Below are 24,587 nucleotides of genomic sequence, written 5' to 3' on the forward strand. Positions count from 1 at the left end.
GTTATTTATAAAATAGAATTTACATAAGACCTATTCTAAAAAAGACTCCATATGAATTGTGGAAGGAGCGAAAACCAAAAATTTCATATTTCCGTCCCTTTGGATGTCAATACTTTGTTCTCAACACCAAAGATAATGTGGGTAAGTTTGACTCTTATTATGACAATGAAATATTACTTGGATACTATGAAACATCCAAGGCCTATAGAGTGTACAACTTTAGAACTTCAATATTGGAAGAAGCTATCTATGTGAAATTTAATGACACCAAGCCTGATACAAAAATATCAGAGTTGGATGAATCTATTGTAGATTTAAGATTGAACGATGGTAAAAGACCCTCAATATCAATAGACTAGCCAACATAAGCAAACACGTCTAGCCAATCACTAGAACAACCTTAAGAAGTTAGGGAACCAAAAGGACAGATACTAAAAATGAATCATCTAGAAAGCCAGATCATTGATGATCCCACAACCAAGGTCCAAATGAGAGCACCTCTCATAAATCAAGGTCACACAACACTAATCTCTAAAGTGAACCTAAACACATTGATGATGCCATGGAGGATAAGCACTGGGTCAAGGCCATGCAAGAAAAACTTGACTAGTTCCAAAAGAATAGTTTCTGGAAACTTGTGGAACTACCCAAAGGAAATAAAGAAGTAGGTGCCCAATGGGTTTTCAAAAACAAATTGGACAAAGAAGGTATAATTGTGAGAAATAAGACAAGATTAGTTGCCAAGGGTTACTTATAACAAGAAGGTGTAGATTGCACTAAAACTTCTGCTCCTATTACTCATCTAGAAGCAATATGCATTTTACTATCATTTGCTGCTCATAGCAAAAGGAAGCTATATCAAATGGACATAAAAAGCTCATTCCTTAATGGACTAATACAAGAGGAAGTTGATGTAGAACAACCCTCTGGGTTTGAGAGTGACACATTTCCTCAACATGTTTTCAAACTAAACAAAGCCATGTATGGACTAAAACAAGCTCTATGAGCTTGGTATGAATGACTTAATTCATTCCTTTTAGAAAATGACTTTGAAAGTGGAAAAGTGGACACAACTTTATTCTGCAAAAACTAAGATTCACAATTTATATTAGTTCAAGTATATGTGGACAATATCACATTTGGTACTACTAATAAGCCTTATGTGAGGATTTTTCTATGCTAATGCATACCGAGTTCGAAATGAGCATGATGGAAGAACTAAAGTTCTTATTGGGATCACAAATCAAACATACCAACAATGGAATCTACATCCATCAAACCAAGTATGTGAAAGAACTTATGAAAAAGTGCAGCCTGTAAGACACGAAGGAGATGAAAACACTCATGCATCCAACAACGTACCTTGGACTGGACGAGGAATCCAAGAAGGAGGACAACACTCAATACAGAGCAACAAGTGCCTCATTACTGTACTTGATCATTCCCAAACTTGACATAATGTTCAATGCATGTTTATGTGCTAGATTCCAAAAATATCCAAGTAAAGTACACCTAACTGCTATTAGAAGAGTATTTCGATATTTAATTGGAACCCCTAACCTTGGTATATATTTTAAGCAAAGAAAAGAATTCAGGTTAATCAATTATTGTGATACTAATTATGCGGGTGACAAGCTTGAAAGGAAAAACACCAGGGAAAGTTTCAACTTCATTGGTGGAAACCTAGTAACTTGGATTTGCAAAAAATAAAGATCAATAGCATTGTCTACTATTGAAGCAAAATATGTGTCTACCTCAAGTTGTTGTACCCAATTGATTTGGATCAAGAATCAACCAAAAGACTACAACATCTTTGAAAATAAGATACCAATGTACTGTGCCAACAAAGCATTGATAAGTCTATCTAAAAACCCTACATTGAATTCAAGAGCCAACCATATAGAAATCAAACATCACTTTCTTAGAGACCATGTTTAGAAGGGAACAATGGACCTACATTTTGTACCCACTGAAAATCAGCTTTGCTAATATTTTTACAAACCCCTTACTGAAGAAATGTTTATTTTATTAAGGAATCAACCGGGAATGAACTATGTAAAGGAATGATTCATTTCTAAATGCTTCATGAAACTTTGCATCCATAGGATATATTGTCCAATGACTCATAGTTACTACATTTGCATTATTGGACATCCATTACTAGACGATACCACATTAACTCATATCACAAGGTGGGATGCTGCGTTTTGAATAAGAAACATATTTAATATATTGTGCTAAGTTGTCACTTGAGTAACAAGCCAATTAAACATATTTCAAAAGCCCAAGAAAACTATTCCACATTACCTTCTTCATTAACCCACCATTCAAACACAAAAATAGTTCATTCTTCATCGTCAACCTTTCGCTTTTGCTTTCTCTATGAAATCTAAACACTAAAACCTTCATGTCTAGTGATAGCCAACCAACATCATTGAAATGGCCGTCATCTCCACTAATGGCGCCACTGTTCACACTAATGGTGAACAGTTCACATTGAGCACTTTTTTTACATCAATGAGTTGGAGAAAGTTGGCCTTAAAACTCCACGAAACCCTGCTCCTTTTGTTAGAGATAGGGGAGCAACATGAAGATCAAACTATGAAGAGTTTTGTAGTTTTGTCTTTTTACATGCCCAACTCATTGAGTGACATTTGTATTCATTGTTGCTTTTAGTCTTAATCTATCTGCGTGTACATCATGCATCATCATGTAGAGGTAGAAAAATTATTTTTGTGGTTAGAAACTTCTTCAGTGCATAAACTCTTTGTTTTAATCCATTATGCAAATCTTTTGAGAAGCTTGCAGAGAGATCTTTGTTCTGGTTTAATCGATTACAACATATTTGTAATTGATTGCATAATTCTCTTGAGACCATGTCTGTTTTCTTAAGGTATCTACTTTAATCGATTATGAGAGATTCATAGTCGATTACATGATTCTTGAAAGTGTTCCCAGGAGTAATCAAGAACACTTTAATCGATTAAATCAAGAATCTAATTGATTACATTATTCTTGAAAGCTTTCCAGGTTTTGGGAAAACACTTTAATCGATTAAAATAGGAATCTAATTGATTATTTCTTTGAGATAATAAATTACATTGGCAATTTAATTGATTAGAGGTGGTTATAACTATTTTCTCTATAAATATCCACCTTGTGTTCTCACTTTCAAGTATTTGAACGAATGATTTAAAAAGAGCTTTTTCGACTTACGCACTTTAGTCTTTGTTTCTGAAGCTTTCATGGTTAAAGTGAGTTGTTAACATCTTTTGAGATCAAGAAGAGATCCATTCAATCCAGTTTGGTTTCTACATTTGAATGACAAGGTTGTGTCTCTCCTTGACTCTATTTTCATATGTTTTTACATATTGTTACAACATATGCATGATTTACTAAAACATGCTAGAATAGAGTTTTCTAGTTTATGCTAAGGGTAGGTGTCTTTTAGGCTTTCATTCATAAAAGACCCTAGGGTTGGGTGCTTTAGTCTATTTTTTTTTGTAGGATTTGAGATTGGTTGTGATTGCTTGTAAGAACTCAAAGTGTATAGTGGAAATCTAATTTAGGTTGAATTAGATAACTGGAGTAGCTTCTCTATATATAGAGAGTAAACCAATATAAATCTTGTTGTTCATCTTCTCTTGAATCTTATCTCTCTCTCTCTCTCACACACACACACACACATTCTTGATCAATTTGTTGAGTTTAAAGATATTTATTTTTGAAGCGCCACAACAAAAAGATATTGTATACAAGTGATTGATTAGATATTAGTTTTAAACAAAATGTTTGTGATACGATCCTTGGAAACAAAAGTTTTTTTTTAAAAAAAACTATTTTTATTTTGATTTGATTTCAAAATCAATTCACCCCCTCTTGGTTTGTGAGTTGCATCATCCTTTTCACCTTTGTGGTGTGAGAGGCAACTTCAATGAACCACAACTCATCTACCTAAAGCTCATAAGGATGTTATGGAGGAACTTTGATTTTTTGGACAACAAAGCCATTGTGTCCAAGGTCCTAGGAGTAAGCGAGTAACTATAACATTGTCTAGCAACACCATCGCCAAAGCTACTAGGTGTCTTCTCGAAGGAAACATGTACTATGAGGGATGGGAGAAAGCCTACAACTCTCACGTCCCTAGAGCCCTCTACGCAAAAAATGCTGACAAGGTGGGAGACCAAAAAGCCATTACATACAATCTTTTATGTGAAAGGGCTAAAATCTAGGTGAACATGCTCAACAAAAGCATCCTCCACAAGGTTAGTTCAAAAACTACACTCCCTGATTTACAAAATTTTTTGCTATTCCACCTTATGGAAAACCTGCAATTTGACCTATCAAACACCCTCTACATCAACATTGTCTGCATTCTGAGAAACTTGAGAGGAATGGACGACATCTACTATATTGTTCTCATAAACAAGATATTATGGGATCAAGGTGTTTACCATGTATTTAATAAGCTGAACGATGAATCTAAGCATAACATCATGGTCAAAGGTTCTATTGTGTTCAACAAAACAAACCTGAAAGCAATAAAGATAACGATGGAGGAGTAGAAAAAATCCCTTAGATGGACAAGGAAGCAATAAAATTGAGAAAACAAAAGAGATTGCAATAACAGATGAAGATAGAGGGTTGAACAACTTTAGGTTAGCCAAGAAAATTCAAAAGATTATGCGAGAGAAACAAAAGAGAAAGGAGACAAGAAAACAATCTTAGAGACAAGAAGAAGAGGAAGAACTCATTGTGAGAGAAGCAAGAACAAAGAAAAGGCATGAGCAACAATCAACGTCCAACAAAACTCATCTAGAGGCTTGTCAAAGGACTACTCTAATCAGATAGAGTCCAAGGAAGCCATCTAAGAAAACCTTAACTACTCAAGGGTTGAGGGATATGAGTGAGATAATGGATGAAACTCCTTTAATTATCCCAAGGAAGTGCAAGCAAGAAATCTAACTAGCTCCTGTTGTCAACAAGAAGTAGAAGGTTGTAAAGGAACCCACCTTTATAGCTGAGGTTCCCAAAAGGAGAAAGACAAAGGCTACTTGTCTAAATACAACCTTCACTAAAAAAGTAGGTCCACCTTTACAATTTGATGGATCCAACACTTCTAAAAGTAATGTCAAACCCCCTCACTCCTCAACACCATATAAATCCACCACTATAGTAAACAAAAAGCATTTACCTTCATCTCTCATCAATTTCTCCAAGGTAAGCCCCTAGGCTTCATTTGGAAAACTGCATGGAGACCATGGAGATTTCATGTTGCCTTTTTCAACAGGAACATACAAATATTTTACAGAAAAGGCAACATCATTGACGAATGCCACAAGAATCTATCCAAAGGCATCACATCAATGTGAACACAACTTCTTGGATAAGGTATGACCATACATATTCTCCTTCAAAATCATACAAGGCTCTCCCCTTAGATGCAATTGTATCTCTAGAAACTCCATCATGGGTGAGGCATGTATATCTTAATCTTGTCCACATGGCCCCTCACTAGACGCCTAGTGGGACTCCACAAACCCCACGTCCATCTAGTAAGAGCATAGCAGAAGAAGCCTACCAGAAACCATGATCCCTTTGCCAAGGAACTCCTTGTAAAACCCATTAGATTGGACTTATCCAAGGTGAACCCAACTCCTCCAGTCCAATGGTCAAAAGAAGTCAACATTTGGTGTCCACATACAAGGTTCCTTCCCTCAAACCCTATTGAGCCCAATCTTTATCTCCACAAGTTAGATATGGTAGGAGGAATCTTAAAACAAATGTACGTAGCAAATCAAGCAACAACCTATCCACTAGGTATACATATCAACAAAACTACTAATATAAAGATGGTATCAAATTGAACATGCCCAAGACTAGCCATCTGTGATGAAAGAAAAAAAAGAAGAATTTCAAGTTGTACTTCAATATTGGAATGCCCAATAGAAGACAAAAGGTCCAATTAGTCAACTATCCTAAAAACTGGAAGACCCAATTCAAAGGTAAGAAGATAATAAGGAAGTTGGATTTAATACAAGAAAACATCCTCCTCCAACTCTAAACACATTCATGTATCAAATTAGAGAGATTTAATACAAGTACTGCATTCAACAAGAGTCTATCATTTTAATGATATAAATGCATGCTTTGTAAAGAACTCAGATGACGATTTCATTCAAAGAATAAAAAATTGTCAATCCTCTTTAGCCATGTTGCGTTCGACTTAAGCAAGATGTCCGAGGGTAAGCTCGAAGCTCATTTCATGCATCTTTTGAACTCCAACAAAAAGACAGAGATAATTATGAACAACAATGGAAAATCAAACTAGATGTTGAAGAGAGGAAGAAAGTTGGATCCTGATAGAAAACTAAAGAGGATGTTGTTAGGATTTTATTGCATGTTAGATTCAACTTACAGGCCAAGTGTAACCCAATCATGATGTAATAATTGAACTATCGTTGAGGTCGTCTCCCAAAGGAATAAATGAGGGATTTCATGTAATTATTTAACTAAGAACTAGGTTTTTGTATTTGTTTTGTGATTGCCACAAAATAAATAACATAAAATGAATTACAATAAAAACTAAATGACAATAAAATAATTAAGTAAAGATAGAAATACTAGACTTGGATGGTGGCGTTGATCTTGATGAATGAATGTCTAGGTTTGGACTTGAAATTCACTTGATCCACTGTAACATCACAATTCTCTACTTATCTCTCTTGCCTATCCCTAATTCACTGATGTATTTGTTGGATCAAGTGGCCTCAGAATAATTAAGAAGGGGGGGTTGGATTAATTATGAACGGGTCTTGACTAATGAAAAAACTTATCCTTCTTAATATTACTAGATTCAATTTGGCTTTACTACCAAGTTATGAGAAAGTAAGGAATTGAAACAATAACTTAGATAAAAGTAAAGCGAAAATAAAAAGTGCACAGCGGAAAAATAAAGAGTGTAGGGAAGAAAAAAGACAAACACAAGATTTATACTGGTTCGGCCACAACCCGTGCCTACGTCCAATCCCCAAGCAACCACCGATTCTTGAGATTTCCAATAACCTTGTAAAATCCTTTACAAGCAAAGATCCACAAGGATGTACCCTCCCTTGTTCTCTTTGAATAACCAAGTGGATGTACACTCCACTTGAACTGATTCACAAGAGATGTACCCTCTCTTGTTCTCAGTATTACAACCCAAGTAGATGTACGCTCTACTTGTACCACAAAGGATGTACCCTCCAATGTGTTAAGACAAAGAATTCTTAGGCGGTTAGTCCCTTAAATCTTTGTAAGGGGAAACAAAAGATATCTCAGGCAGTTAGTCTTTTGAAATCTTTTGTTTAAAGGGAAGAGGAAGAATCAAAAGAATTCTTAGGTGGTTAGTCCTTTGAATCTTTTGGCAAGAGGGAGAAGGAAGAAAAGATAGCACACTTTTGTTTTCTGCAGAATTTCCACTTGCAAAAAAACAAAGTTTTGAAATAAAGTTTAGAAAGCTTTTTGGCAAAGAAAAAAGCAATGGGCAATGGTTAGAGAAAGATTGTGAAAAAGGATTGCTTAGAAGAATATCATATATTGAACGTGTGCCAAAGTCATGCTTTTATAGACTCTTCATGTCTGGTCAAAGAAATCATTGGAAGAGTTATGACTTTTGAGAAAACCATGTTAAGAATTATAACTCTTAACTTCTTTTTTAAAAACTATTCACTGGTAATCGATTACCACAAATGTGTAATCGATTACACAATGCATTTTATGAAAAGTTGTGACTCTTCACAATTGGATTTGAACTCCAACGTTCAGATTCACTTGTAATTGATTACTAATATAGTATAATTGATTACACTATTTGAAAATCATTTTGGAATGTTGCAAACCATTCAAAAATATTTTGAAAACCAAACGGGTCACTGGTAATCGATTACTGCCAACTCGTAATCGATTACCAGAGAGTAATCACTCTGGTAACTTAGAAAATTTGAGAAAATTCTTTTGTAAAACAAAACTGTGTTATTTGATTTTTGAAAAATTATTTTAATACTTATCCTATATGAAGTCTTGACTTGTTGCTTCTTGATTTCTTCTCCTGAATCTTGAATCTTGGATTGGATTCTTGATGCTTGATCTTGAAGTCTTGAATCAATCATTTGGCTTTTGACATCATCAAAATTGCTTGGTTCATGATCATGAAGCTTGCTTCTACAGTATTCTACCACAACTCTCGCAAGATCGTAGATTCTAAACTACTTGTCTGATACCCAATCCCTTGGACATACCGACATAAACAATCAACATTAATGCTCGAGAATTAGCGATGCTTAACCAAGATTATTCTATCCCTAGAGATAATCCCAATTAACTACTTGATTCATGTTTGGGTTTCAACAAGGCTCACCAAAGTGCAAGTCAATTCCTGAATTCATCTATATGATGGTTAATCAAATAAAAACATTAAGTATGGAAACAAATTGAGAACTCAAGATAAAATATTCAATTGATGGAAGGAATTGCGCTCATAAAAATAATACAATGAAACCTAGAGTATCTAATAGAATGATGGAGGTGCCTAGTAGGTGAAAGTCTAAAATATAATTCTAAGAACTACTTGGGACTTCTACCCCATTACAATAAATGCCTAACCTCCTATTTATATAATTGTAGTCGGGTTTGATTAAGGATATAATCAGAAGAAATTACAAACAAATAGTATCTCTAATTAATTCAAATAATCATCATCTTCTTCAGCTAATTTATCCTTGAAAAATATCTTGTTCTTGATTTTCCTAGCTTTTATTTTCAATTTTCACAATTTATCCTTCAAGAACTTTTTGCTAATTTTGGGCCTCTGGAGCTCTGGTGCTTAAGCGGGAGTGATGGAAAGCTTGCTTGAGAAGCTTCTATTGAGGCTGAATCTTTGAGCTTCAGTGAGGTCCTTCAATGGTGATTTTCAACCATGGAGATGCAGCGAAAGATAAAGGAGAAAAGGTGAGAGGAGGCGCCATCCACTAGAGAATAAGCCATGGAAGGAGGAGCTTCACCATCAAGAGAGTGCCTTGGATAAGAAGCTTAGAGATGAAGCTTCAATGAAGGAAAAGAATGAGAAGGGGGGGGGGCATGAAATTGAAGGAGAAAAAGAGGGAGAGAAGTTGAACTTTGAAGTGTGTCTCACAAGTTTCACATTCGTCAAAGTTACAACAAGTGTTACACATGCTTCTATTTATAGCCTAGGTAGCTTCCTTGAGAAACTTCCTTAAAAAGCTTCTTTGAGAAGCTTCCTTAAGAAGCTAAAGCTTAGCTACACATACCCTTCTAATAACTAAGCCCACCTCCTTGAGAAGCTTCCTTAAGAAGCTAGAGCTTAGCTACACACACCCCTCTAACAGCTAAGCTCACCTCCTTTAGATGAGAAACTAGAGCTTAGCTACACACACCCCTCTAATAGCTAAGCTCACTTCCTTTAGATGAGAAGCTAGAGCTTAGCTACACACACCCCCTATAATAGCTAAGCTCATCGTTATGCCAAAATATATGAAAATACAAAAAAAAAATACTTACTACAAAGACTACTCAAAATGTCTTAAAATACAAGGCTAAAATCCTATACTACTAGAATGACCAAAATACAAGGCCTAAAATAAGGAAAAACATATTCTAATATTTGCAAAGAAGAGTAGATCCAATCTTGGCCCATAGGCTCAAAAATCTATCATGAGGTTCATGAGAATCCTAGGGTCTTCTTTAGCAGCTCTAGTCCAATCCTCTTGGAGTCTTCTATTCAATACCATTGGGGATAGGATTGCATTAGGGAGATTGCTAAAAAACTATCCAAAATTCATTAAAAATAACTATAAGATAAAATTCTACCAAAGACAAAGTAAAAACTAAATTTAAAGCTGTTTTGATTCAAAAAAGGCCTAAAGTTAACTAAAATGCCAAATAAATGTTATAAAATACATATGAAAATCTAGTAAATTTGACTTTTATCATAGTTGTTTGATTTTATTTTATTGATGGTTAATAAGAAATGTCTATTTATTTTGGTGACATGTGTTATTTAATCTTATTGTACTTCTTTAAAATGTTCATTGTTAAAATCTTTCAATGTTGTAGTTTTAGTGATGGAAAGTGAAGGCGGGAATACTAGTCAACAACCAATAGGTAACACAAGAGTCAGACATAATTGGATTGAACTTGAAGAGGAAACCTTGCTCATTATACTAGAAGAGATGGTGGTGGCTGGCAAAAAAGAAAAAGAGGAAAGAATGAGACATTCAAGTCGGACACTCACGAAGAAGTTTGTAAGAGGATGACGGATACTCAACAAAGTGCTCAAGGCAGTAAAGTCAATGGCACATGAAATTAGAGAAAATAGTTAAAAGTAAAAGTAGAAAAGTATATTTGCCTATAACAGTTGAAAAAGCAAGAGGAGCTATAGTTAGGAAGACTTAAGCTATTTCTAAAAACCAATTCTTCCAAACAAAAGGAGGAAAGGGTAACCACAAAAGAGCTATGATGTTGTAGAAGATGTGTCCTATATAAAAATCTGTTACAAGAAGAACCCTTTTAAACTACTCTTCCCAACACAATGAGATTTGAAAGCAGCTACCACTAGGGAGAATCCAAAGCTAGCTAAAGAGGAAAGCCAATAAATGGCTTACCAGATAAGAAAAAAACTAACTTTAGCCAGAGGTCCCTATGCAAAAAAAGCAGGAAAATATAGCAGAGTAATATAACAAAACTTGAAGTATAAAAGCAGTAGTAGCAACGACAAAATACAAAGTCCTAGTTTGAACTTTCTCCCAAAACCAACATATTCAAGAATATAGAGATGAAGATGATGCTCCGAAACATAATCCTCATTATCCACACTAGGACAAGTTTTAATCTTTTCAAACTTGGAAATCTGACTTTTAGCCATCTTTGACTTCCTTTTTTGAGACTTAGACATCACTAAGGAGAAAGCTGATTTTGGATCATGTGTTTTTTGAAGAAAATTTTGATCTGAAGTTGGGACTTCCTCAAGATTGTCTTCATTATCACCCTCAGAATTTAGAAAGGATCCTTAAATCATGTTGCATCAATGCTGACATATTATTAGCTTGGGAATCATGATTGATATCAATATGTTCTAGCTCAATGATTAGCTATTGGCCAAATGCTATCAGGGTAGATAATAATAAACAATGAAATATTAGGGTACATAATAATAAATAGTGAAATAGGTTATAGCATTTAGTATTATGAACTCTTCATTGCAAAGATCCAACAAGTCAATTTCACAGCCCAAAAATCCAAAGCCATGTTTGGCATCAAATTTCAAAAGTGAAATATACATTTAACAAATGCAACATAATCTACCATAGAAATTTGCTTAAACATATACACAAAGGCAGACTATGCAGAACCGAAGGACAAGCAATAAGAATCAACAAAGAGTGTATAGTGTTTAACCAATTCAACTTGATCTTCTTGTAAATATAATATTAAATATTATATTTGTTAAATATAATATTTAAATAACATTAATCATATTATTAAATATTGGGAAAAACCTATCTGTATTGTATTTATTACAATTTTTTTAAACATTATATCAGATAACATAAATTTTATTTGTATTTCTGTATTGATAAAAAAAATCACGGGGTAACCGAAGGGTTGTTTGGTAGCATCAATATTCACACGTTTGAAGCAGCAAATGCGTGCGTGGCGCTTGACCAAATGTCCAAATGCAATGCAACTCTTTTCTTCATTTCCACTCCACCTTCTACACACAACTCAAAACAAACACAACCCTGTCACTGATGCCATAAGTGCTTCCTCTCGTTTCCAACACTTTCTATTTCTAGGTTATCATAATAACTTTGCAGTGTTCCTTCGCACCTTTCAGACTCTCACGATTTAAAATCACCATTCACCACTTACTACGCACCGTTTCGATCCCGCGGACTCTTCGGGAGCTTCAAAGAGGAACGGAGCAGAGTTCGAAGTGCACACTCTAGCTAGCGCTTCTAGAAGGTTCGCGTTATGACTTTCCTAATACACTCTTCACGCTATTAATCACCGCACTGAAACACTTTTATCATCTTTACGCTTTTTTAGTTAGGGTTTCTTGTTACTCCCTTTATTCTTGCATTGTACGTGTTCGATGAAACTCCTGTTCCAACGTTTGTTCTTGTTTATTGGGAAAAACTCAAGTCCCGCATCGGCTAGGCTAGAGACCGTCAAGATACAATATACAAGCGAGGGACATCCCTCACCTTACAAACCAGTTTTGTAGGGTTAAGTTAGGACCAAATCAACATTCAAATATTGTTTTTGTCGTTGTAAAGTGTGAATACGTTCTCTTCTGTGCAGATTATGAAATATACTTTGCATTTTATGCGTTTGATGAAATTCCTGTTCCAAGTTCCAACGTTTATTTTTCTTTTTGTTGTTATAAAGTGTGAACTTGTTCTCGTCAACGGAAATTATGAAATTTACTTTGCATTTTACGCATTTGGTAAAATTCCTGTTCCAGCGTTTCTTCTTGTTTTAGTTATATAAAGTGTGAATACGTTCTGTACTTCGTTTCTGTGGAGATTATGATATTTACTTTGTGTTAATGTGGTCTCTGAATTTGTAATGTTGCAGATGTCACTTTATATTGGTAATCTGTCAGAACATTCTCAAAGAGATGATCTCGAGCGTGTTTTCCGTCGATTTGGGCATTGTAATGTTCAGCTGAAAAGAGATGGCTATGGCTTTGTAGTATTTGATTTCCCTCCCGATGCGGAAAAGGCTCTGAGAGCACTGAAAGGTAGAAATATATGTGGTGAACCGTTGACACTAACATGGTCCAATAAACAGCCTAGTACACATTTTTCTAGAATTCCTAGTGGTGGCAGAAGAAATGTGTATGAGTTACAACATGCGAGGAATCCTGAAAGAGTCGGGTATGTGAGAAGGAGATCTGGTTTCAGCGGGTGGTCGAATCAGAAGATGGGAAGGGGAAAATCTGTGGAAATGCCCAGTGAGGAGAGGGGATATCGTCATGATGATTTTAAAGATTATGTTGGGGAAGAAAAAAAATTTGGGGGAGACTTTCCCTATGAAGGCGGTGGAGTTGTTCCTAACAAGGAGGATGAGCCAGTTCATGACCCGTTAGTGGACAATGGGAATGGAAATGCTATAGAATTTGATCGTTATGAACCTTACCAGGGCAATGATAGGAAGCATGACAATGAAGATTATCATGTCGGTTACTCTGGTGGTTCTCCTGCAGCCCATTCCCTAGAGAATGTGAGCAGAGCCATTGGCGAGGATACCTCAAATCGTCCAAATGGGTCAAAATTCCAGCAAATTTGTTTTAGATGTGGTGATCCTGGTCATAAAATTCGAAATTGTCCAAAAGAACATACTTCACAGAGGAAATATAACAGGTTGGATGTTTGGCAGAATAATAGAATAGACAAGAAGCATAAAAGTGAAGATGTGAATAAATTTGAATCTGATTCCTTGGCAAAGCTGCAGTCAAATTTGGAGCCGTTGTCACTGAGGCACCAGAGAGATGGGAGGAGGTTGTCTGGTTCACGACATCACCATGCACCATGGAGAAATGAATCATTCCCGGGAGCAAGGGAAACTGATAGGCATAAAAAAAAGGAATATGTAGGAAAGAAACGAAGCAGAAATGACATAGAATTGCCTAAACAATCTAATGCAAAGATATCCAAGCGGTCAGTCTCATCCTCTTTGCTATCTGATTACTCTGCATCTCACTTTCTTTCAAATTCTCAGTCATCCAAGTCATTGCGTAGGTCTAGTTCCCATTCTAGATCAAGATCAGTGTCTTCTAGATCACATTCTTCATCATCAAAATCTCAGTATTGTAAAGGTAAAAGTTTGAATTCTAGGAGATCAAGCTCCCCTATGTCTCTGTGTCTATCACTCAATCAGACTTTATCATCATCTCCAAATAAAATACAGTTGAATTCAAAAGCCTCGTCCATTAATGGTACTGCTCTTGAATCTGTGGAGCATTTGGTTGCACAGGGACAACAAATTGGCAGTAAAATGGAATTGGATAATCTTCAATCCAAGGGTACAGGTGTTGCTGTAAATGGAAAAGCTGCAGTGTATACCACAGTGGTGGATGGTGTGGAAAAGGGCCAATTTGTACAGGAGGACAATCATGAAAATCATTTTATCTTAAAATCATCTGACAGAGTAACAGATTTAAACGAACCACTTGTTGGGAATTTATCTCCACCGATAGAAAAAGAGACAAAGGATATTGAGCATTCTGGAGCAATGATGTTGGATGATATTTCAACAGAAATTCAGAAGTCTGCTTCTGAAACTAATGTCAATCTCCATTCTAACCTTTCAACCATTGTATCCACAGAGGAGATTTGCATGGTTCTTAATACCTATGGCTTGGAACTTCCAAAAGACGATGAAAACAATTTAACAATTGATGCCTTATTTGGTTGTGCTCGGTTGTGGCCTTGGCATGTTGTTTATTACCGTAGGTTGAAGAAAGGCCCAATTTCAACTGAGAACTATGCCAGGCGGGTTGCTCAGAATCAGGAATTTGGCATTGTTGATAAGTATGTAAGAAGCAGTAGTGGATGGGGAGAGTTCAGTCTTGAGAATGCTTAATTGTTCATAGTGCCACAGGCGATGCCTCAGTGGTAGATTTATTCTCATAGGAGCTATGTATCTATGTTCTACGCTGTCTTTTCTGCATGGCTCTCAGTGGAATTCAGATGTGATTATATGGTAATCATTGTAAGGAAATTTGCTCAGCAGGTAATTATGCAAACCATACTATAACTCATCATATTACTTTGCTTTTTTGTATTCTCCATGCAATTATAGTGCAGTGCCATCTTACAAATGATAACAATTATAACAATGGTAGTTTACCTAACATTTGAAACTTTGAATGATGGTAGAAATTCTGGAATGACAGGAATCTACACTGTTTTATTATTATTCGATTTGTTTTCTGTGCTCGCTCAAAAGAAGGGGGAGAAGGAGATCTTTTAACTTGTTTACTGCACTAATGAGTTCATTGGTGCAATATTATAGTGCTGATATGCTAGGGGTGGCAACTTGGAAGCATATGCACACAACAGGGTTGACATGGTACATTTGTAGTAGTATAGGATTTGGCATAGCTGAACATGCTATATAGTAAAAATTATTAATATGTATAATCATTCAATGACATATTATGAACGTGAAACTATAAAATCCTTAACAAGGTTATGAATTCATTTTAAAATTTTACAATCAGTCAATCATTAAAAAAATATTCTATTTTCCTGATCCTCTATATTCAATTTCTATCTATCTAGTTGGTTGTTGTCTTTCAATTATTGCCTGAACTGGTTATATTGGTTTTGCTCTCTGGTCTTGTAAGTTTATTAATTAATGGCGTGCTATATTTTGTAATTTGTATATGGCTTCCTCAAGGTTTGAATAATGAAAGACACACACACACTCTCTAAAGACAACAGAAGCATGTTTAGAGTTGAGACCCTTCTGGAAATAAAGACAACAGAACACAAGGCTACCCTGCCACTCTGAACACAACACAAAAAGAAACAAAAAATAAAGAAAACATAGCACAGATGCTGGAGAACAGAGACCTCTCTGACTAGCCAATAAGGTGAACAGAACATAAGCCAGACGAAAGTTGTTCTGTAGTGTGTTAAATGAGGCTTGACTAGGAACAACACCAGAGTGCTGTGGGCCAGCTGGGGAACACTGGAGAACTTGTTCCCTTGCCTGAAAGAAGTTTGTGAAAATAGATGTGATTTAGTATGATATTTGGTTAGTGGAGCTGATATAGGCGATGTGTGTAAAAGTGAGTGTTTTAGATATATTCTTTGGTTTTGGGGACAATTGACAGGTTGACCAAGACAGGTGGATATTGCAATAAAGCAAACCTAGAAAAGGAAATAGCAATGTTTAACTCTTGAAAAACAAATATAAAAAAGTCTTATTTATCATTTATAAATATTGCATAACAGCTTTGAAAGCTTTTAAAAACTAATGGTTAGGATGAGCAGAAAGAGTGAGAAGGTTGAGGGTTAGAGACTAGAAGAAGGATCACTGTGCCATTGTGAATGCTGTATAGGGAAGAGAACTATTGTGTTGTGAATGCTGTGAGGGGAAGATGGCCACTGTGCATGAAGTTTGCCAAGGATAAACGGGCTACAGGAACTTAATTAACCAGACCTTAGTTTTATGTTGGCCTACTTGAGGCAGAGTCCAAGCCATGTCTAGCCAAGTTGAAACTCCGTGCATTTGAAAATGGAGCTTAACACCACCTAAACTGGCTAAACATGTGCCTGTGTTGGTGGCACACTGGTGTTGAAAATGTGTCGAATAACAGTATGTCAAGCTTCTTACCAGGTTTATAGCACTTTTCAGTTTTATGTTAACATCATGTCTTGCCTTTAGCTTCATTATTGATGGATATTGAAATCACAATTAATGGATCAAGGTTCCCATGAGAAAGATTAAAATTGTTATACTATTACTTTGAGTAACAACTAGCCAAATCTCAATGTTCCCATGAGAAAGAGTTAAAATTGTTATTCTATGAGTACTTACTAGCCAAAAAATCAATGAAATTTGTCAATACCCTGATTGTTATGATACTGGAAATTCGGTTTTGCTACATTTCCATTTTTTTGAGTGGATGATGATAAAGTATAAACCATTTTGAATCTACTGTCCTTTTTTCGGCTGGGAGTCCTAGCAGAATCCATAGATTATGAGTTTTGTGTTCATAGAGTAGCCTCTTCTTAAGCCTGTTGCTGTGTCAAGATTGTAGAAAATCATAAAAGCAAAATAACAATATTGTAGAAAACCATGGTTGACGTTGTCAATAACATTCAAAGCACTGAGTTTTTCCAGTAACAAAGTGAAAGTATGTGTTATTCTTTCTTGTTCTACATCAAATGGTTAACACCTTTTATTGTCGCTTGTGATTCTGAAAGTCTCTTACTGAAATTTAGCCTTTCCTGAAATCTCCCAACTTTTTCTTGGAACCATATCTGATGATATTCACCTTTAATCACTGGATCAGTTGTGTTTGCCAGTTGCTGCATTTTGGATTTTCCTTCATATGAAAAAGTTATGGTCTTCATAAAACTAACTGTATATTGTTGCACTTAAGAAAATTTTCAATTGGATGGATGAATTTTAAGAACTTTTACTTTCTCTTCCAGGGTTGCACACGGGAGTGGAAGTAGAAAAGGACTTCTCTCTTCATTCTACGGTATGTAGAGAGAACAAATTGTGGAGGGACCATTTGACTTTTTGAAGAACTAGAGTAGAGTCTTCAACTCACTTTTGCAAGTAGATTGACTATGGATTTGGAATCTTGCCTGTCATAGTACCATCTAGTTGGAGAAAGAGAAACAAGTTTTCTTGTGCGGGGCAGCATGATGGTTTATGGGTTTACATGAATTAAAAACTGTCTATTGATCCCTGTAATAGAACGAACCTTTACGGTTGTTTATAACAGGAGAATCCAAATTATTGAGAGTTTGTTAGTTTTTACACCCTGGAAAATCAAAAGTTGATGCTAATATATGGAAATAGGCCGTGGGATAAATCTTCTAGTGCATGTTGCTGAGTTGAAACAAATACCCATGCTGAACAATGGTAGACTCTTAGGGGTTGGGTTCTCCGGAATAGCTTACCCCGAGGTCTCAAATTAAGTCATTGTCCGGGGCCTAAAACATTCTGTACTCCCATTATTGCTTCTTATTCTATTTCATTGCATTTCGGGAAGTCCAATTCAGATTGGACTTTTCAGAATGCAACGGGATGCAGGAAACAACATCACCCTTGTCTGGGTGGTTACTCTAAAGTCTAAACACCTAGTAGATTTTTTGGCCAAAATATGATTTCTTTTTATTCATATGATGTGTGCATTCAGCATTATTTTCATAAAATGTGATTGTTTTCCATCAGAACAATGTCAGATGGTAAAAATACCCTAGAAGACAGGGCGATGTAAAAATTGGATTTTTTGAAAATCCAAACCACTTTTATAAAAGCAGTTCAGTTAACCGACCACTTTTATAAAGTGGAGTGGTTCATTTTTTTTTTTAATTTTAAATAGTTCATTTTTTTAGGTTTGGTTCAATTCAATTATCCATTTTTTTATCTATATATAGAACGGTTTTCTAAGGAATTGAATCGAATTAAATCTCTTTTTTAAAATGGTTTGGTTAATCATACTGTTTTCATCATGGTTCAGTTCAGTTTTTTTTCTTCTTCAAAACGGTTTATTTTTTCAAAGTGGACTAGTTTTGGATCGGATCAGTTCAGTTCTTTTTTTTTTTTTCACACTCCTACAAGCATATGTTTAGTTTACTTGTTTGGATAAGTTTATCTAGAAGCAGGATGATGAAATAAGAAAAAAAATGAAATAAATTCTTTTATAAGCTAAACTGATTTAATCATTAGTTAACATGTAGATGTCTGTTCATTTTCTAAAAAAATTATGAGAGAGCTTTTAGAAATTAGTTAAGGTTAGTTAATGGAGTATTTATTTTAATTTAAGGAGAAATTCATTTTATTTTATTATTTTTTTTCTTCTAAAAGTGATTCTAGAGAAACTTATTCAAACATGACTTTATTATATAACCAAAGTTTGATTCCTTTGTGTATCGAAAATGTTTTGTTGAGAGATAAGTTTATTTTAAGTGATGTATGACTTGCAAATAAATAATCTCCAGCAGGAAGTATATTCTTTGTTCCAGAAAAAAAAAATCTGAACACTTAATGCTAATGGATAAGCCTTCCTATGCAATATTAACTCCCTTGAAATTTAAATCTACAATTTACTTTCATCCCTAATAAATATGCTGTGTCATATATTCTGATCGTTGAAGAGATATCTTGTTTGTATCCTGGTAAAATATGGGCATGCATTTATGAGAATTTAAGAAACATTTAGTGAGCTTTTATGTATGCAGGTTGGCTGTGTCATGGAGAAAACGGTGTTGCTTATCCTTATAGATTTTCCGATTGACCCGGTAGAGTAGCTATTCTCATTCTATTTTGAGGACGGTGGGTTTTGGATTAATGATAAACTCAGTTGCAGATGTTTCATCATTGTGTAAATATTGATAATGATTGCTGGTCAATGGGCAACACTAGGGGGAAGTAGGAATCGGGAACTGAATATAACAAAAGAAAAAAATAAAATAAAGGAAAATGCATCCATACTGGTTAACTATTATTTTTATTAACATGATATATTGTACAAGACAACGAGCTGTTTTATTTTTTACCATTTGGAGTAATATTTTTTTTTTTAAAATTATCAAATGAAGATATTTTTTAAATTAATTTTCATTTATGGGTAAGTAGTAAAAGTAGTCATGACTTTGTAACACAAGTCAATCTTTACGAGAAAAAGAGTTATGTACTTATACTATAAAAAGTTTTACTCAATTATTCAATTACAATTCATTTTGTATGATAAATTTGTTGACTTTTAAAATAATTATCTTAAAATAATTTAAATGATAATTTATAATTGGATGACAATGTAAAAATATTTTATAATGTCAGGACATAAATATTAAACTCAATCTTTATATGACTTCTAAATTAATTTCCAAAATGTTCGATTGAGAAGTGATATAAACATTTTTTGCTTCTATTTATAAAGTTATAACTTCTTTTACGACTTAACCCTAAATGAGAATTAATTAACAAAAAACCTCCAAATGGTAAATAAGCCAACATAAAGCATGGATACGTGAACATGTGCTAAAAGTGTGTTTGCCATCTGAATTGTGAATTAGGGATAATTATATAGAGACTAACAAAAAATAATAAGTAATATTTGTTGGAAAAAAATATAGATTGAAAACTTAAGTGAATAATAAAATGAGAAAAGACTGCATTGATAATATAAAATAATTTTATATTATCATTTAATCATAAACCTCTGTTGATATGATTTTTATAAAAATATCATAAAAATTAATAAACTTTTCGTATATTATAAGTTGTGATTAGATGACAATGTAAAATTATTTTATACTATCATCTAATAAATTAGTAGAGTTTATGCATTGGTAAGTATCATAAAGAGTGCATTCTTTTTCATTTAGTTCTGTTGAAAAGTTGATAAAAAATGATTATTTATTTAAAATATTATTAATATATTAGTGTGTGTTTGAATTTTTGTTGCTTCAAACTAGTTCAGAATAGTTATAAGTGACTAAGTATAACTTTTATGTTTTTTTTTTCTTTCTTAAAAATGTTGATGTGAAAAATCTAGTATACGTGTGTCACCCAAACACACAATTAATCAAATGCAAATGCATGGTAAAAGAACAAATAATAATAGATAAATGTATTGAAGTTTCTTGCGGATATCAATTACCACCTATCCTGTTACGACTTATGAAGTAGGATGTGGTCCGGCATGTGGTCTTCCAATTCACTCAATTGATTATCCTTCTCTTCCAAACCTACGATTTCTTTTTTCTTATACTACAAACATACATATGACTTTCCTTCATGCTGTTGTTCTCATTATACATTTATACTTGTGGATGATATATATATATATATATATATATATTAGTTGTTTTGAAAGCATTCAATACTTATTATCAAATAAGTAGGCAAATTAATAAGACTTTCTAAAAGGATTTAAAATTATTGTTAGTTTATATTAGTGAATCACACACACATGTATTTTTATATCAACATGGTGTGGTATCATTGATAAATAGTCATGTCTTTTAAGCATGTGATTCGTGACATATGTTTGCATGGAATAACATTTGTTGAGAGGTTTCAATTCTTATATGAATTTTTATACTTTAAAGGATTAGTCTTTGACTCTTGTAGGATATCATAAGTAACAAAAGAAAATGTATTGTTATTGATTGTGGAGATCAAATTTTCCGTTGAACATTTAAAATGATTTGACTTGATGAGGTAATTATTTATTAAGCATAGTCTCTAGGCAAACAGACTATCTCAATAATTTCTCTTAATCACTCATTAAAACACCATGACTGGTAAACCACATCACATCCTATCAGTTAACAGGTAGACCTATTAAATAAGTCCAACGTAGCATAGTAAGACATGGTCACTCAAATATTGATCCTTGACACTCAAAAAACATAGAATTTTCTAGCTAGCAAGAACAATTAATATTTGAAAACTATAGAAAATTCTAAGATTAACATATACTTCAATGAGATTCAATTTTTTCCCCTTCCGTTCTTGTTGGCACTTTTGTCTATTGATGTTTAATTGTCAATGTTTTGAGTTGTTAATATTTAACTAGATGCTGAATTAGAGACAAGAAAATGATATAAAAGCTGATAAAATTATAATAATTGATAACATAAAGTAATTTCATATTCATAACAAGTCAAAATAAAAATGGTCTTACTCATTTATGAATCAAATTAGAAATTCAATGATAGATAATCGAAATACCATGAAATTCACTCTCTTATTTTATATAATCAGATACATTAGTTACTAATGATCCATATTGATGGGAGAAAGTGACTAACCTAATATTTAAGATAGTCAACTTAGTGAGACAACCATTTATTAAGCATCACATCCCTAACATGCAGTGTTACTTACACTCAACTCTTTTGTGATTTCCTTACTAGGTAGAGGAGATAAAGCTCAAAAGTAGAGTGCAAGTAGCACAAATCATAAAAAAAGGTTTAGAAAAAAGATTGAAAAATAATATAAACTAAATACCCTAAAAAGGAGATTCCTTGTTTAAATGCTAACCTATCCTACTTGCAACACAAAATGCAGAAATCGCAAGGTAGCATAGCACTTTGTCCCCTCCTTATGGGATATTGTTTTCATTAAGAAAATGAATCAAAGTGCTGCTTTTGCATTTGGGGCACTTGAGGTCACCCTCATTGATCATCACATACATAAGGCAATGAGGGCACCCTACTAGCACAATGGAAATGGCTTCAGAGATGTTGGAGTATCCGTGATTGTTGTTGTTGTTGTTGTTGTTGTTGTCATCTTGGTTGAGCTCAGTGGACAAACATGAGTATGATGATGATGTTAGTGACACTATTGCTGATCGAGCCGAAGACTCAAGTCCTTGGTTAACAATCGTTGGTGGCGGTAGGTTCAGATTCAAGTCAAGTTTTAGACCGCTTCCATTTCTGCCACTCATGGTTGTACCTTTTTTTGTGAAGTATGTTACTTGTTTTGACTAATTAAACTATTAAACAAAAGAAGCACAAAAGAAATTCAATTAAGAAAAAAGAGCAAGATGAGTATCATGTACCTTAAAAGGCTTGGAAGAACAAGGTTTGGCTAAAAGTAATTCAAGGTTTTGAGGAGAAAATGAGTGAGGAGAATGGTTTAGAGAAGGATGGCATAACAAGCCCAACACTAACCAATTGATCCATGTTGAGGAGTTAGACCTTAGGCCATTTTAATAGTAGAAAACCGAAGGGGTGATTTAATGCATATATTTTTTTAGAATAAAATTTATTTTCCATTCTTCTCATTGCCATTTCTGTCGGTTGGACAATTAATTGTCAATGTTTTTTTATTATTAATTTTTCAATATTTCACTAGGGGTTGAAATAAAGACAAGAAAATGAGATAAGCTAATTGGAGTACCATGTAATTTACTATCTTATTTTTGCATAATAATGTAATCAGTTTTATATTATTTATTAATAATTCGCATTGATTGATGAAAGCAAATTTTCCCTTGAGTATTTAAGATGGATTGACCAAACAAGGCAAATATTTATTAAGCATAACCTTCGGGTAAACAAATGACCTCATTAACTTCTTTTAATCACTCGTTAAGACATCATGACTGTTAGGGGTGGGTAAACGGACTTAGGTCCATGGACTGGCCCACGAAGCCCGCAGGATCCAGAAGTTGGCCCGCAAACTCGCAAGCACCAGTTAAACCCAACCTAAACCTAATTAATCTTAAAAGTCCAGTCCAAAATTTCTTTGCATTTATATTGAAAATTTATTTGGTTGTGTTAAAACTTTTGTAATTAAGTATTTGTTAGAGATTTATTAAGACTTTTTAATATATATATATATATATATATATATATATATATATATATATATATATAATTGAGTGTAATTGACTATTTTTTTAAGAGAAAAAAATATATTTATTTTAAAATTGCATTTTTTATAAAAAAAAAATAGGCTCGCGGACCAGCTCGCTTGGCTTGTGGTGTCCGCGGGACAGGAGCATATCAATGTTTTAAATCCATGTAAAAGTGCGGGACGAGATGACCCGGTCCACTGCCAATGTGAACTTACATGGACGGACCTTACGTGGGACGGGCTGACCCGCTTACCCACCCCTAATGACTGGGATATAATATCATATCCTATCGGTTACCAGATATACCTATTAAATGAGTCTGAGGTAGCATAGTAAGACATGTTCATTTAAATATTGCTCCTTCACACTCAAAATACTTAGAATGTTCTAGCTAGCAAAAATAATTAATTTTTGAAAATTAAAGAAAATTTAATATTAACATATATTTTGATGATATTCAACTTTTTTCCTTTTTTCTTTTTGCCACTTTTTCCTATTAATGATTAGTTCTCAATGTTGTTTTATTAAGTTATTAGTATATAACTAAAGCTTGAATTAGAGACAAGAAAATGATATAAAAGCTAAAAAGTTACAATTATTGATTATGTAAAATATATTTTCATATTCATAATAAGTATTAAAAAAATGGTCTTACTCATTTGTAAATCAAATAAAAATTTCTATGATAGATAATCAAGATACCTTGCGATTTATTCTTTTATTTGCATAATTCAACAATACTTCTAGGAGAAGAAAATAAGAAAAAAAATGAAATGAATTTCTTCATAAACTAATTTGTGATAATTCTCTAATATAACTTCTCTAAAAGGTGAAAGAGCTTCTACAAATTAGCACATGCATAAGTGAATATGAACTTATGAAAAAATTCATTTCATATTTTTTTTCTTCTTATTTTTATATCTTAGAAGTACTTCTGGATAAGCTTACTCAAACAAATCCTTATCATGTTTACATCGTTTATTAATGTTTTGTAGTAATAAGTAAACTCAGTGGTTGACAATGATAAATGAAGGTGAATTTGGGAAGGCCTTGCAAGACCTTGGAGTGCCAAAGACAATGGCTAGATAAGCTAGATTGCATAAAGGCTTGAAAGCAAGGTTATCAAACTCGAGAGTTTACTTAAACTCGTGAGAATTTCATAGACTCGATTTGTAAACTCGTAAGAGTCCACTTCATATAAAAATAATAACAAAATGTCTACAAATAACATACCAATTAAACATTTCAACAATATAATAAAGTAAACTAGTAAATCATAAATTTCATACTACTTAAATAATCAAGTCTAGTAATGCATCACTACTAGATAATAACTTGCTTATAATAGTGGTAGATCATTCCCATAGAGGATTTGATGTTATTAAAGAACAAGGGTTTAATATTATTAAAGGTAAGAATTTTTTTATTTGAGAACAACACACTAAATGAAGGTATGTTGAAC

At 33.8% G+C, this 24,587-nt stretch overlaps 2 protein-coding genes across 4 annotated transcripts; one reads left to right on the plus strand and one right to left on the minus strand.

Moving 5' to 3' along the window:
* Positions 1–11,693: 11,693 nt before the first annotated feature.
* On the plus strand, positions 11,694–17,620 carry LOC114394021 (serine/arginine-rich splicing factor 4-like). Of its 3 annotated transcripts, none has more exons than XM_028355581.1 (4): positions 11,694–12,021; positions 12,637–13,721; positions 13,803–14,796; positions 17,232–17,620. In XM_028355581.1, exons 2-3 carry the CDS (start codon positions 12,637–12,639, stop codon positions 14,644–14,646), a joined length of 1,929 nt encoding a protein of 642 aa, XP_028211382.1. In that variant the 5' UTR covers positions 11,694–12,021; the 3' UTR covers positions 14,647–14,796; positions 17,232–17,620. The 3 variants fall into 3 exon arrangements, with proteins under 3 accessions (XP_028211382.1, XP_028211373.1, XP_028211365.1); XM_028355572.1 differs by adding an exon at positions 14,960–15,135 and having other exon boundaries at positions 11,695–12,021; positions 12,637–14,796; XM_028355564.1 differs by having other exon boundaries at positions 11,695–12,021; positions 12,637–14,796.
* A 4,245-nt stretch (positions 17,621–21,865) lies between these two features.
* On the minus strand, positions 21,866–22,210 carry LOC114376181 (regulator of MON1-CCZ1 complex homolog). The gene has a single exon (XM_028334154.1). It carries the CDS (start codon positions 22,208–22,210, stop codon positions 21,866–21,868), a length of 345 nt encoding a protein of 114 aa, XP_028189955.1.
* Positions 22,211–24,587: the final 2,377 nt, after the last annotated feature.

Source organism: Glycine soja, chromosome 2, assembly GCF_004193775.1.
Source record: "Glycine soja cultivar W05 chromosome 2, ASM419377v2, whole genome shotgun sequence".
Classification (NCBI taxonomy): Eukaryota; Viridiplantae; Streptophyta; class Magnoliopsida; order Fabales; family Fabaceae; genus Glycine; species Glycine soja.

Coding starts and splice junctions, on each gene's coding strand:
- LOC114394021 (XM_028355572.1), top strand. CDS start 12,637: ATGTCACTTTATATTGGTAATCTGTCAGAACATTCTCAAAGAGATGAT.
- LOC114376181 (XM_028334154.1), bottom strand. CDS start 22,210: ATGAGTGGCAGAAATGGAAGCGGTCTAAAACTTGACTTGAATCTGAAC.